Below are 14952 nucleotides of genomic sequence, written 5' to 3'. Positions count from 1 at the left end.
ACTTGACTGCCACCTCCCCTCTCTCAGGCATGTTCTCCTTTGGCTTTCTGTTTGCTAAACCAGCAGCAACTGCGAGCCACAACCAGGCAAGGGAGGAGACTAGACTGGGCAAGGAGGAACAGGATTGTCCATCTTTGTGGCAGTGAGCTGGATTCATCTGATAACTTAGGCAAGCGGTGGTAAAGGAAGATTAAGGTTTTTCAAAAATGAAATTCAGAAAAAAAAAAAGTCTTATTCATCAGTGTGTTCATTTGGTATTCTGTCCTATGCTTTTGGGAAACTGTCTGGCAACAGAATCTGGATTAGTGGTTTAGATACAGGGTCCAGAAGAGGCCCATGAGGATGATCAGTGGCCTGGAGCACCTCTCCTATGAAGAAATACTGAGAAAGATGGGGTTGTTTAGTCTAGAGAAGAGAAGGCTGTAGGGAGATCTCCTTGTGACTTTCCTGTACTTAGAAGCGGTCTACTGGGCAGCTGGGGAGGGACCCTTCATGGGGGAATGTAGTGATAGGACAAGGGCTAAGGGCATTATATCTCATGTAAACCTAAAAGAAGAAATTCATGAAGGTGGTTTATCACTGGCACAAGTGGACAGCTATCCCTGGGGCTGTTTAAGGCCAGGTCGGATGGGGCTTGAAGCAACCTCATCTACGGCATGGGATCCCTGCCTGTGGCGGAGGGTTGGAACTGGGTTATCCCTCAGGTCCCTTCTACCCCAACCGCTTCTATTCTATTTGAACACCTCAGAGTCCAGGTGAACCAGGGGCAGTACAGGCTCCTTTCTCATTTTTCTTTCTCTTGCCCTCGCAGCGGCAGGCCTGCTTTTCCCCTCAGCACAAATAACTCGAACAAAAGCCCACACACCCCTCGCTGGTGCTTCCCGCTAAAGCAGAGGGGAGGGAGGGGAAGCAGCCGCCGCCCTGCGACGCCCGACCTCCACCTCCCCCCTCTCAGCCCGGGGGGCGGCTCGGGGACCTCCGGGGAGCGCAGCCGGGTCTCTCGGCAGCCTCCTCCGGGGCTCGGCGCCAGCAGCAGCGCAGCCCGGAGCCCGGCCCGGCCCCGGGGCGTGTCGGCCCGCCCGGCGCAGCCTCCCCCGCGGCAGCAAGGCGGCGCTGGGAGCGCGGCGGGCGGCGGCGGAGCGGGCGGAGCGCGGCCGCCTGCCTCCTGCCTCGGCATGTCCGACTCCGGCGGCGGCGGGGGCGGCGGCCCCGGCGGCGAGGAAGGCGGCATGGAGGTGTCGGGCTCGGCCGTGCAGAACGTGGCCGATGTGGCGGTGCTGCAGAAGCACCTGCGCAAGCTGGTGCCGCTGCTGCTGGAGGATGGCGGCGAAGCGCCGGCGGTGCTGGAGGCGGCGCTGGAGGAGAAGGGCGCCGTGGAGCATATGCGCAAATTCCTCTCCGACCCGCAGGTCCACACGGTGCTGGTGGAGCGCTCCACCCTCAAAGGTGAGCCCGGGGCCCGCGGCCGCCGCGCTCACAAAATGGCGGCGGCGCCGCGCTGAGGGGATGGAGGAGCCGGGGGAGGAAGGGAAGGGAAAGGAAGGGAAGGGAAGGGAAGGGCCTGGCGGGGCGGCGGCTGGCGGCGCCTGGCCGCGTTCCGTGTGCTGTGCTCCTTCTGCTCCGGGTGCTGGGGCTGCGATGGGCGCCGCCACGGCGGGCTGGCCGGGGAGAAATGCTTCGTCAGTAGGCCCCGGGCGCCGCTCCTGCGGCCTGCCCGCTGCTCGGGCTCCTCGGCCGCACCGGGAACCTGCTACTGGCATAGCTAGCCGGGCTGGGGGGGCTGAATCGGCCCTCGGAAAGTGCCCCTCTGTGGGTAACGAGCAAGGCTCCCAGGTTCCCAAAGCCTAACGGAGGCCCTGCGCGTCTTTGTTTAGTCAGCGAGGGCTGCTGAGCGTGCTGCTTGTAAACGCTTATCGGAAATCTCGGCAAATGCTGCAGCAAAGCTGGCTCTGACTGACGTTTCTGTCATTTACACGCTCCATTTACTTCAGAAGTGGCTCTTTATGAAATTTGTCAACAAATCTGCCGCTAAATAGGCGCTCCTTGTTGCAGAATTCAGGCCGATGAACACCAATAAAACAGGATCCATTCATAACGCAGGCATTTACTGTTAGACAAAACCTGCAATCTGCATTTGGCTGCGTGCCCACCACTCAGCCTGCAAAATGTTAACGTTAAATTTCTAGATTTCTACTCTAAGCGTGCTGTTGGTTCGGTCCCTGCAGATGCGCGTCAAATTTTAACGTAGTCATACTTCACGTTGCGCTGCGTAGCACGTCAGCAGCCGCGCTGTAAGGTACGGGCTGCGTCCCTGCAGCTTCTGCACAATAAGGGAAGTTTAGGGAAGGTTCTTCCACTTAAGATGAACTTAAGATGTTGCTTGAAATATCCTGTCTTTGTTCTAAGTGTTTCCGCTGATTGTCCTCCTTCCCATTCGAACATTTGAGATCTCAATATCAGTAGAAATAACTAGAATTTTCTAGAGAGGAAAAGCAATCTGAATGAATTTGTGATGCAGCATTTAACAGTATTTAAAGGAAATACACTGAGTGTTAAGAGGCTATGCAAATGATCTCTGAAGTTCTCTTATGTCAGGCTCACGAGGTTGGTTATCTTTAGTTTGGGTTTGAAGTAATGATACAGTGGTGATCAGTTAGTTCCAGGCTTATTTTCACATATATATGATTAAAGCACATTGAAACCCTTGAAGCTATTTCCATCAATATCTTTTGGATTAATAGCAGTTATTTGGCAAAAGTACATTTCCTCACAAAAGACCCCCACATACACCCTGTCAAACTTAATGGTATTCAGAATATACAGCGGCATTTGTTGTCCCTGACACTAGTAATAAAAACTATTTGTCAAAATTTGTTCAAGGAATAGCTATTATAAAGCAAATTATTGATGACGAATACAGCAAAACAGAAGCTGTATTTCTAAGTAGTTAAAACATTAGGCGATATCACTTGCTACACAGCCTGTCAACAGCTTTCACAAGGGTTCCTGTAGTGTCTGTGATCGGGCTCCTGCTGCTTGGGATCGCAAACATGACAGCCTGAGAGTATGTCTTGTATGAAGTGCCAAATGCAACCGGAGCAGAATGAGAGTCCAGTGCAATGCGTCCAGTCAGGGTGTGTCTCCCAGCAGGGAGTAACCTTCTGCACCGAAATCTCTGCATTGCAGCACAGCTCCCCGCATCCCCAGTAATTACATCATCTGTGATACGTTGGCTCTACTAACGCCCAACTACTTCCTATGGGTTGTTTGGTTGGTTGTTTTTTTGTTCTGATTTAATTTCCAAAACACTTTCAAAGAAAATGTCTGAAAAAACAAAGCAGCCTATAAAAGGAAAAAAGTATTTGTTTAATGTTCTCACTGAATTGTAGTTATCCTGGCAGCATATCTCTGCAAATAAGTACATGTTTTGTACTGCAGAAAATTTCATTCTGCTTTATAAGCAGAATGTGGGTTATAATTTGCTTGTGATGTTTAATCTTTTTTTTTATAGCAACCTAAAAAATTTAATGGAGTTGTGCTAGAAAAACAGGGAAACCATTCTTAACTTGAGAGATATTGCAAAGCTAAATTTAACATCGGCTATTTTGTATATGTTGATGTCCAATTTAAAGGTTAGAAAATTGCCTGGTTGTAGCTGAAGATGTTTGAGAGGGGGTGACAGATGCCACAGAGCTAAAATATTCCTTAACATAGCATATTTTTTGCAGAGGATGTGGGAGATGAAGGAGAAGAGGAAAAAGAGTTCATTTCCTACAGTATCAGCACTGACATTCATTATGGAATAAAATCCAACAGGTGAGTTAGTAAAATAGATCTTTTTTACCCAGTGAAAGCAAAACCTACACAAACAGTCTGATAATTAGTATTTACCTCATGCTTTGTGCAGTGTGCTTATTTGGGTGGGGCAATAGGTTTTCAAGGGGGAGGCTCTGGTGAAACAAGGGTGTATCATGAGGCTGAAAGGAATGGACTTTAGAACTAATAGCCTTGAGGTTGAATACACAAAGGAAATGGGCTTATTTAATCAGTATACGTATAAACATACATACATCTGGGGTTCAGTAATCTTTTGTTATTGTTTAACCATTCCATGTTGCTTTCCTCCCTGAAGCTTCTTAAGGCATCCGCTTCTAACATGCACATATTGCAGGGTGCTTGTTGACAGCTAAGTTCAGCTGAATGCTGAAGTATAAAGGTGCATTTATGGGAAGATTTGTTTTCAAGTCTCTCAGAAACAAGATTATAAAATGTGATAATGAAGGTTAGCATTTAACTCCTGTGAATGAAGCTTGCAGTCAGGTTAAAGCTATTCTGTCACTGAGTTTCAAATGGTAACTCTCTTCTCTGTTCTGCAGCCTGGCGTTCATTAAGCGTACACCAGTGATTGATGCCGACAAACCAGTGTCTTCCCAGCTGAGAGTGCTCACTCTCAGTGAAGATTCTCCCTATGAAACATTACACTCTTTCATTAGCAATGCCGTTGCTCCCTTTTTCAAGTCCTATATCAGAGAATCTGGCAAAGCAGACAGGTAATGCAATATAAATACTGCACTTCTCTGCTAACAGATTAAAGTAGGTGTTGTGCTGGGTCTGGCTGGGATGGAGTTACCTTTCCCTGCAGCAGCCCATGCAGTGCTGTGCTCTGTGCTTGTAACTAGAACAGCACTGGCACCTCACACCAGTGTTGTGTCTACTGCTGTGCAATACTGGCACCACATCAGGACTCCCTCCAAGTCCTCCCGAGTAAAACCACCACATTGGTTTTACCATGAATGAAAAAAATCAATCATCATTTACAGTTTAATTTACCATCAATAAAAAAAATAAGACAGTGATTCTTCAAGCCAAGCTGTATGCAAAATTGTTTAAGCGCACAGTTGCACATGAAGCTGCTGCTGACCCTGGGGAAATAATTTAAATGGCTCAAATGTGTCATGTAAGGTTTTTGGTTTGGCTTCTTATCCAGAAATACCTGTGCTCTTTCAGGGATGGCGATAAGATGGCTCCTTCAGTTGAGAAGAAGATTGCAGAACTTGAAATGGGCCTCTTGCATCTGCAGCAGAATATTGAAATTCCAGAGATTAGCCTGCCAATTCATGCAACCATTACTAATGTTGCCAAGCAGTGTTATGAACGTGGAGAAAAACCAAAGGTTACAGATTTTGGCGAGAAGGCTGAGGATCCGTTATTCCTCAATCAGCTACAGTCTGGAGTCAATCGCTGGATTAGAGAGATACAAAAGGTAGACAAGACACGTGCCAGACTATGTGATAGGAACTGCTCTGTAGTACTGTGAAAAATTCACACAAGTATCTTAATAGTTTCAGTGGTAAAATATTGCTCCATGCAGGATACTCTGGAGATCTGAGACCAATTTTATGAGCCACCAAAGACTCTACTCTGCTTCTAGACTAGACTAAGCCTAGTCTAAATTTAAGAGTCTAGTCTAAATTCTTCTGCAAATAGTTGAGAACATAACTGTTTTGTCTCTACTGGAATAAACAGACTTAAGAAACTAGCAGTATCCTGGTGAAGACTGTAACCATTCCTCAAATCTGTACAGCAGGTTGAGAGAAACATGACTTGTTTTTTTTGTTTTGCTTTGTTATTTCTCCAGGTGCATCCACAAACACTTCACAGCAGTTGCTCTACTCCTATCTCATAATTTCTTGTATTCTTGCCTGTTACTTTTCAGAAGAACTCTGCTGTTCTACTGTCGCTCAGAAAGAACATCTCAGAATTTTTTTCTCCATGGGCACTAGTGCTCCTGGGAAAGCAGTGCCCTTACTTACTGCAGAGGATAAAACATTTATTTTCTTGCTTGGCTCATCTGTCATTAATCAAAATACAGATGTTGATCAGGAAAGTGGAGAGGTGGCTTTTTTAGACCATGCTGAAGGTAGTACATGAAGGTCTTAAAAACCAACCTTTAAGAACGCTGGAATTAAACCTTAACTCTTCTACCATGATTCCTATACTTTCCAGTGATTGCCAAAAATTAATCATGTTTGGATATTAGAACTTTGTAGATGTTATGTGTGTCAATTACATTTAGTAATAGAGAAAGCTTTTACAGTTGAAGCATGTAAATAAAATGCTTTTCTCCCTTCCTCACTCCCTATCTTTTTCTTTTTATTATTTTTAAGGTGACCAAACTGGATCGAGATCCTGCATCAGGCACTGCATTACAGGAGATAAGCTTCTGGTTAAACCTGGAACGTGCTCTGTATCGTATTCAGGAAAAACGTGAAAGTCCAGAAGTTCTTTTAACTCTGGATATTCTAAAACATGGCAAACGTTTCCACGCAACTGTCAGCTTTGATACAGACACAGGTAAAACGTCTGCTCAATAAGATTTTTCACAAATGTCCTGTGGAAATTAACTTGTTACAAAACTTGAGTATTGTGGTACAAAGACCACTGCTGTGTAAAGTTGGTCTAGTTAAACCTACTGTCTTGTACAGATTGGATTAATGAAATGAAAAGTTCTAAGTCAAAATCTCTTCTGTTACATTTAGGTCTTAAACAGGCTCTGGAAACTGTGAATGACTATAATCCACTGATGAAAGACTTTCCACTGAATGACTTGCTGTCAGCTACCGAGCTGGACAAAATAAGGCAGGCCCTTGTTGCAATATTTACCCATTTGAGAAAAATCAGAAACACAAAATACCCAATCCAAAGAGCGTTGCGTTTAGTGGAAGCTATATCAAGAGATCTGAGCTCTCAGCTACTTAAAGTGTTAGGAACCAGGAAACTGATGCATGTTGCCTATGAAGAGTTTGAAAAGGTACGCTCGTGGTTTCCACAATGCTAGCAGCTTTATTTTTGCATCGAGTAGTGATTATAAGGAAGTATTTCATTTGGGAGCTAACGTTTTTATCCTAAAACTTTCTTTAGGTAATGGTTGCATGCTTTGAAGTTTTCCAAACATGGGATGATGAATATGAGAAGCTACAAGTTCTGCTGAGAGATATTGTGAAAAGAAAAAGGGAAGAGAACCTGAAGATGGTGTGGCGTATCAATCCTGCTCATAGGAAACTCCAGTCTCGTCTTGATCAAATGAGGAAATTCAGGCGTCAGCATGAGCAGCTGAGGGCAGTTATTGTGAGAGTCTTGCGGCCTCAGGTAATCTTGATTGTTACCAGACAGAAAAGCTACGTGCCTTTTTGCTTGCAGGCAATACTTAATGATGCAGAGGAAGGGGAGGGATGTATTGAAATAGGTGACTAAATGCATAGTCTTGGTATCTAAGTATCAAATATTCATTTTTTTCCCAACTGTAGAAATTCTGTTGTATGGTCAATCTTAATACTCAGTCTGATTGGATTGTGTTACTAAAACTCTGCAGAAGAGTAGAAAGGGAAGAAGAATGAAACTTCAGTTACAATCTGTAATAAGAATAATGTATAAATGCAGGAAACATCTCTACAAATTAGAGGAGAAAGTAGATTTAATTTCCAAAAACTTTGTGTTCACTGTAGCTTTAAAAATCAGCAATATGAAACTAACGTAACGTTCAGTTTCACTTTCTGCTTCCCAAGCTGGTCTGCTTATGAACCCTCCCTAATAGCCTTAGTTTTAACTCTGCCATACTTGACATACTATCTGACCACGCTCGCATTAACAGACACAACAAGTCCAGGCTTATCATAGAGGAGATTAATTAGTGTATGTATGTATACGTATATGAGCTTGGCTAAAGCATAGTGGAAAATTAAGACTGTACTACACAGTAGTGGAAGTTTATAATGTAACTGTTTTGTCCTATTCCTTAGTGAACTTAAATCTGAGACATTACTAAACTTTGCTAGGGATTTAGATACTTACTTGTGAGTTTTTTGCAATGCTTATTAGAACAGACCGTGTTTTCCTGTTTCTAGATAAATTTTGAGGCATCTAACTCACTTAAATCCTAATTTTTAATGCAGGTAACTGCTGTTGCCCAGCAAAATCAAGGAGAGGTACCAGAACCTCAAGATATGAAAGTAGCGGAAGTACTTTTTGATGCTGCAGATGCTAATGCAATTGAAGAAGTCAATCTCGCTTATGAGAATGTTAAGGAAGTAGATGGGTTAGATGTTTCCAAAGAAGGTACAGAAGCCTGGGAGGCAGCAATGAAACGATACGATGAAAGAATTGATAGGGTTGAAACAAGAATAACTGCCCGTTTGAGAGACCAGCTTGGTACAGCAAAGAATGCCAATGAAATGTTCAGAATCTTCTCTCGGTTTAATGCCTTGTTTGTCAGGCCTCACATTCGAGGTGCCATTCGTGAGTATCAAACACAACTAATCCAGCGTGTGAAAGATGATATTGAATCTCTTCATGACAAATTTAAAGTGCAATACCCCCAAAGTCAAGCTTGTAAAATGAGTCATGTTCGTGACTTGCCCCCAGTGTCTGGGTCTATAATTTGGGCAAAACAAATTGACAGACAGCTCACTGCTTACATGAAGCGTGTTGAGGACGTCCTCGGTAAGGGTTGGGAGAATCATGTAGAAGGTCAGAAACTAAAGCAAGATGGAGACAGCTTTCGCATGAAGCTCAACACTCAAGAGATCTTTGATGACTGGGCAAGAAAAGTTCAGCAACGCAACCTTGGTGTGTCTGGCCGTATTTTCACCATTGAAAGCACTCGTGTTAGAGGTCGAACTGGAAACGTCCTGAAACTGAAAGTCAACTTCCTTCCAGAAATAATTACACTTTCCAAAGAAGTGCGAAACCTGAAGTGGCTGGGTTTCCGTGTTCCACTAGCAATTGTCAACAAAGCTCACCAAGCAAACCAGCTCTATCCATTTGCCATTTCTCTCATTGAAAGTGTCCGTACATATGAGCGAACATGTGAGAAAGTCGAGGAGCGTAACACTATCTCACTTCTGGTTGCTGGTCTGAAGAAAGAGGTTCAGGCTTTGATTGCAGAAGGTATTGCACTTGTGTGGGAGTCATACAAACTTGATCCATATGTGCAACGTTTGGCTGAGACTGTCTTCAGTTTCCAGGAAAAGGTTTGTTTTATTATTTATCTTTCAAAACAATTGAAATTACTGCAATTGTTTTTACATCCGTACTTCAGTAATGAGTCGTTAACCAAAAGTGGAATTTGATAGCTGATGGCCTGCTCAATATAGTCTCTGTAGTTCTTTGTTTAAGTAGTTAACTGAATTGGCACAAATTGTCCAACTGAATGGATGTTTTAGTACTACTCAATTTGATCATCTTGGTGTATCCAAGTAAAGATAAGTGACTAACCATTTCTGCTTGGATATCATTGTATCTAATCTGTCAAACTAAACATTCTGTTTTTTCTTAAACTGTTTCTTTAGGTGGATGATCTGCTCATTATTGAAGAGAAAATAGACCTGGAAGTGAGATCACTGGAAACGTGCATGTATGATCACAAGACCTTCTCTGAAATCTTGAACAGGGTTCAGAAAGCTGTGGATGACTTAAATCTTCATTCATATTCAAACTTGCCGATCTGGGTCAATAAGTTGGATATGGAGGTAGGTTTGAGTAGTATATATTTAGAAGATGCCAAATCTCTTTGAAGCTGTTCTCTTTTGGGATCAATGAATTCAAGGGGAAGTCACTCCTTTCAAGAAAAAGGATTGGTATAGTTCAACCATGTAGAAAGCTAGAAGAGCTCCTTGTTGTAGGAGCAAGGTAGATAAAGGATAGAGGAGATTTGTTACTCTGATAGTGAAGATGATTTGCCTTCATAGTGCTTGTTACTGCTTGTTAAGTTTCAGGTTGTTGGACACAAGGTCAATTGCAAAGCAGTTCAAATTACTTAATTCCATTAACATCCAGGAGGACAGGGGAGGCTTTGAATTGATGTTGACTGAAAAACCTACCAAAACTCTTAAACCTCTTTTTAATTACTTGGTAAAGGAGTGCTTGGATCTTTAAGGTTCCATAGCATGCCTGGTGTCAGAATATGATAGTGGGGATCTTTATGCAGTAATATGAAGCTTTTTCCTCCAATGTGGCCTACTTTCCTTAGATTGAAAGAATCCTCGGTGTTCGCTTGCAAGCTGGGCTGAGGGCCTGGACCCAAGTTCTTCTTGGACAAGCAGATGACAAAGCAGAAGTTGACATGGATACAGATGCTCCTCAAGTGAGCCATAAACCTGGGGGAGAACCCAAGATCAAAGTAAGTGGTTGGTGTTTTTGTTGGGGATGTGGTGGTGGTTTTTGCATCGTCAGTTACATAATGCAGTAATTATATATGAGCCTTTTATGGGGGATAAATATTTTTTCTTCATCTGGCTTTGGAGGAATACATGCCTTCTGCCATAAAAGTGCTACTTGCTTTTCAAAAGTTTGCTACTTCATGAAGTCCAAAGTTGTCTTGTCAATGTGTGTGTTGTAGTGGCTTGCAGTAAAACTCAGTGTGTTCACTGTTTCTGCAGAACATTGTACATGAGCTGCGAATAACCAACCAGGTGATATACTTGAATCCACCAATTGAAGAGTGCAGATACAAACTTTACCAGGAAATGTTTTCTTGGAAGATGGTAATCCTGTCACTACCAAGAATTCAAAGTCAGAGGTATCAGGTAGGTGTGATGAAACTGTATCTGAGGTCTGAGCAATTACTTTCACTTTGCACTTAATTGTGTTCAGTGTCTTAGTGTGTTGCTGTAGGATCAAATATGAGTGCACTAGAAATTCATGTATATCACATGTGGTTCTCAGGTCGGAGTGCATTATGAGCTGTCGGAGGAAGAGAAGTTCTATCGTAATGCATTGACACGGATGCCTGATGGCCCTGCTGCCCTGGAGGAGTCATACTCTGCTGTCATGGGAATTGTGACTGAGGTGGAACAGTATGTTAAGGTAAGAGGCTGACACCACATGATGCTACAGCTAAAATGAACATGGACTTTCCTTTCAGTTCTCCTTTATAAGAATTTTCATGAGTAGGGAAAAACATCTTATAGAATGTACTGGAAAAGTTATGAATATTGTGAAATATCTTTATTAGGTTTGGCTGCAGTACCAGTGTCTGTGGGATATGCAGGCTGAAAACATATACAACCGCCTTGGAGAAGACCTAAATAAGTGGCAAGCTCTTTTAGTTCAGATAAGAAAGGCCAGAGGAACGTTTGACAATGCAGAAACTAGAAAGGAATTTGGACCTGTTGTGATAGACTATGGCAAGGTAGGAAATTATATTTATTGGTCACAACAAATGCATTATATTTCAGAATGGGTGGGTGTATAACAGAAAATGACGAGGCTATTAACTGGTATGTAACTCAATTCAACTGTAGGTACAATCAAAGGTGAACTTGAAGTATGACTCCTGGCACAAGGAAGTACTCAGCAAATTTGGCCAAATGCTCGGGCAGAATATGACAGAGTTCCATTCACAGATTTCTAAGGTAAGAATCCATCTCCAGTTTTTCACTTTCAGATCAGCGTATTCTAGACTTCTAAAACACTGAATTATTGCCCCACACAGTCCCGTCAAGAACTGGAGCAGCATTCAGTGGATACTGCCAGCACATCAGATGCGGTGACATTCATCACATATGTGCAGTCCCTGAAACGTAAAATCAAGCAGTTTGAAAAGCAAGTTGAGGTATGTTGCCTTGCCTAATGATTCGCACTTGTGAGAATGCCAGACTTAATTCTGGAGATGATATACATGTATTCAAGCTTAGCATCATGATGTTTGAGTCCTCTTGAGAGCAGACTTGAACTTCGTATCCTGTAGTGAGTGCTTGTTAATGTGTTGAGAATTTAGTCTTGCAACATCACTTAAAAAGACAAAACTAACTTAGAATCATTGTCTCCTGTAGCTTTATCGCAATGGTCAGCGGTTGCTTGAGAAACAGAGGTTCCAGTTTCCATCCTCTTGGCTGTACATTGACAACATTGAGGGAGAATGGGGTGCCTTTAATGACATCATGCGTCGGAAGGATTCTGCCATTCAGCAGCAAGTAGCGAACTTGCAGATGAAGATAGTTCAAGAGGATCGGGCAGTGGAGAGCAGAACAACTGACTTGCTAACAGACTGGGAGAAAACAAAGCCTGTAACAGTAAGTAGTAATGATTAATATTCATTCACCAAATAAAGTAGTTTCTTTGCACTTAACTAGAACAAAGCAGTTTACTTTTGAACTTTTCTGTAGCTTTTCATTGTATATGATGGTTAAAGTCTTTTTGTGAACATTCAATTATATATAACTTGTTGGTTGATTTATTTATTTGTGTGGCAGAGGGAAGTCTAACCCTACAATGTAAGTGTCTTAGGTGCAAAAAGCAGGACAGCTTCAGTTACTAACAAAACTTTGGCTGAAACAAATGTTCTTTAAGAGGTGTGCAGGTAGGAAGATTCAGAAGAAAGGGTTTTCTCCCCCAACCCCACAGTGGTATTCAGTAAAGCTAAAAAGTGCATCTGAAAGTGGTATTAGATTTACAGAATTGGTGTGTAGCCTTATTGCCAGCATATGGGAAATAGAAAAATAAGGAGACAGACCAACATCTGGTATTCAATCCTTGCTTTTGACTTAGCTTCAACCTACTTCTAGGGTTTTTGGATTAATGTATCTCATCCAATTTTTAGGGAAACTTGCGTCCAGAAGAAGCTCTTCAAGCTCTTACCATTTATGAAGGAAAATTTGGTAGGCTGAAAGATGATCGTGAGAAGTGTGCAAAGGCCAAAGAAGCTCTGGAACTAACAGATACAGGACTATTCAGTGGCAGTGAAGAACGTGTCCAGGTATAAACTGTTCATACACCTTCTTCTGGTCTTGCAGCACAATGTTTCAGTTCTATCTCACTTTTCATTTAAGAAAGTGACTTGTAGCCTGTGGGTGATGGTGTCCACATTCATCCAATTCTAGCCTTAAAAGATTGTCCATGACTGTCTTAATCTTTTGAAGCTATTATGTGACCAGAAATAGAAGAATCTCATCTGGGTCACTTGCTATTGCAATTTTGTTGAATTAGCAAGATGTATGAAGGTTTTTGACATGTTAAAAGTATTCTGTTTAACTCCACCATGCTAATGACTTTGAAGAAATTATCACTAACTTGTGATGTTCTGTTCATTCTTTTCTATAGGTAGCCTTAGAAGAGTTGCAGGATCTCAAAGGTGTCTGGTCTGAACTCTCTAAGGTCTGGGAACAGATTGATCAAATGAAAGAACAACCCTGGGTTTCAGTACAGCCTCGCAAGGTATTTCACTACTGTATATGTAAACAATATAACTATTGCAAGTGTATATGAATTAAGAATTAGACATCTTGAGATAGATGTGCTCAGTAGTCACATTCAAGATCATTTTCAATGTTTATGTACCTTTTTCAGTACCTCATGAGCATATTTCTTCTTATGCTAAGCTTAAAAAACTTTCACAGGATTTATCACAGCTTAACTCTCCAGTGGGCCTGTGAAATTCCAGTAGTCTTAAAATTGAGATGGTACTGTATACGGAGAATATGTATACTATGTTGTTCTATTAGACCTCCATAGGAGAGCTTTGTGGTTGGATGAACAGCATCAGTTTTAGTTCAGTGGTTGGGGGGGTAGACAGTGGCAGGAACCCTAAGCTATAACTGCATGTTACAATGCTATTTCATAAATCTTAATCAGACCAATAAAATTAAATTCCCAGCTACAGAGCAACCACATTTTACACAAATATGTATAACATTAAAAGAGCTGTCCTGTAGATTAAACTTCATATTTTCACAGAAATCTCTCAAATGAGATGTTAACTTTTACTAGTACATCTTTATACGCTGCGCTTCCAGAGAAATATTTCAGTTCTTTTGTGTTACTGACAGCTTCGACAAAACCTTGATGGTTTGCTGAACCAACTGAAAAACTTCCCTGCCCGCTTGCGACAGTATGCCTCCTATGAGTATGTTCAGAGACTTCTGAAAGGCTACATGAAGGTAAGTTATACTAATTTCTAAAATGCATGAATTGTATATTTCATCTTCCAAGATATAACTTGCTTTCTCGTCTTTTCTAGATAAACATGTTGGTTATTGAACTGAAATCAGAGGCACTTAAAGATCGTCACTGGAAACAGCTAATGAAGAGGCTTCATGTTAACTGGGTTGTCTCAGAATTGACCCTGGGACAGATCTGGGACGTTGATTTACAGAGAAATGAAGCAATTGTCAAAGATGTGCTGCTCGTGGCTCAGGGAGAGATGGCTTTGGAAGAGTTCTTGAAACAGGCTAGTATCAACTTCTGTGTGAATGCACGTAGTAACACATCAAATCCTTTTTGTCAGGTGGCTGACATTTGTCTAATAAACCTGTCAGTCTAAGATGTTGATTCAAGAGCTTGGGACTCCGTGAAACACTGTTGTGGGGAAAAACTTAAAGCTGTGCAAGTTTTCACTGATCAAAAATGCAACGTTTGGGAAGAGCAGTCATTGACTGCAAAAAACCCTCATCTTGTTTATTTTACCTAGTTGTGTCATATTCTCTATACTTTTAACAAAAGCTTGAGCGAAAACCCAGAATCCTTGAGTAAAAAGAAAAATCTGATTACTCTAATACATTTCTACTTCGTTATTGTGCTGAAGCAGAAATAATTGATATTGTATATCAACCATCCTTTATTTTAGATAAGAGAAGTATGGAACACTTACGAACTGGACTTGGTCAATTACCAGAACAAATGTCGTTTGATTCGTGGATGGGATGACCTGTTCAACAAAGTAAAAGAACACATTAATAGCGTGTCTGCTATGAAGCTATCACCATACTACAAGGTAAAATGCAGAAAAAAAAGCCAATTTAATTTAACTCTACCTTCCTGTCTTGTTTAGTATATGTGATTGTCAGCAATATTAGCTCTTTAGGTTGACAAATAATTAACTGCATATACATTCTTTGTTACTATTAAGTGACTGCTTCCACTAACAATTATTAGCAATGAAACTTTCGATATTATTAA

The 14952-nt window shown here is 42.0% G+C and overlaps 1 protein-coding gene across 1 annotated transcript in view; it reads left to right on the top strand.

Moving 5' to 3' along the window:
• Positions 1 to 1131: 1131 nt before the first annotated feature.
• The window catches only part of DYNC1H1 (dynein cytoplasmic 1 heavy chain 1), a 44293-nt gene continuing 30472 nt past the window's right edge, over positions 1132 to 14952 (top strand). The window contains exons 1-21 of the mRNA XM_082760861.1: positions 1132 to 1446; positions 3729 to 3816; positions 4377 to 4550; positions 5008 to 5263; positions 6168 to 6354; positions 6540 to 6811; positions 6922 to 7149; positions 7953 to 9029; positions 9348 to 9527; positions 10028 to 10177; positions 10437 to 10583; positions 10723 to 10863; positions 11012 to 11188; positions 11301 to 11411; positions 11492 to 11611; positions 11832 to 12071; positions 12599 to 12754; positions 13099 to 13212; positions 13824 to 13934; positions 14015 to 14224; positions 14621 to 14767. Of these exons, the coding sequence (XP_082616987.1) occupies positions 1176 to 1446; positions 3729 to 3816; positions 4377 to 4550; positions 5008 to 5263; positions 6168 to 6354; positions 6540 to 6811; positions 6922 to 7149; positions 7953 to 9029; positions 9348 to 9527; positions 10028 to 10177; positions 10437 to 10583; positions 10723 to 10863; positions 11012 to 11188; positions 11301 to 11411; positions 11492 to 11611; positions 11832 to 12071; positions 12599 to 12754; positions 13099 to 13212; positions 13824 to 13934; positions 14015 to 14224; positions 14621 to 14767 (4557 nt within the window). The 5' untranslated portion in view covers positions 1132 to 1175. The remainder of the gene's footprint in view (positions 1447 to 3728; positions 3817 to 4376; positions 4551 to 5007; positions 5264 to 6167; positions 6355 to 6539; positions 6812 to 6921; positions 7150 to 7952; positions 9030 to 9347; positions 9528 to 10027; positions 10178 to 10436; positions 10584 to 10722; positions 10864 to 11011; positions 11189 to 11300; positions 11412 to 11491; positions 11612 to 11831; positions 12072 to 12598; positions 12755 to 13098; positions 13213 to 13823; positions 13935 to 14014; positions 14225 to 14620; positions 14768 to 14952) is intronic.

The sequence above is a fragment of the Aythya marila genome, assembly GCF_965140915.1.
Source record: "Aythya marila genome assembly, chromosome: 5".
NCBI lineage: Eukaryota > Metazoa > Chordata > Aves > Anseriformes > Anatidae > Aythya > Aythya marila.
This window is presented reverse-complemented; position numbering and strand designations above follow the sequence as displayed.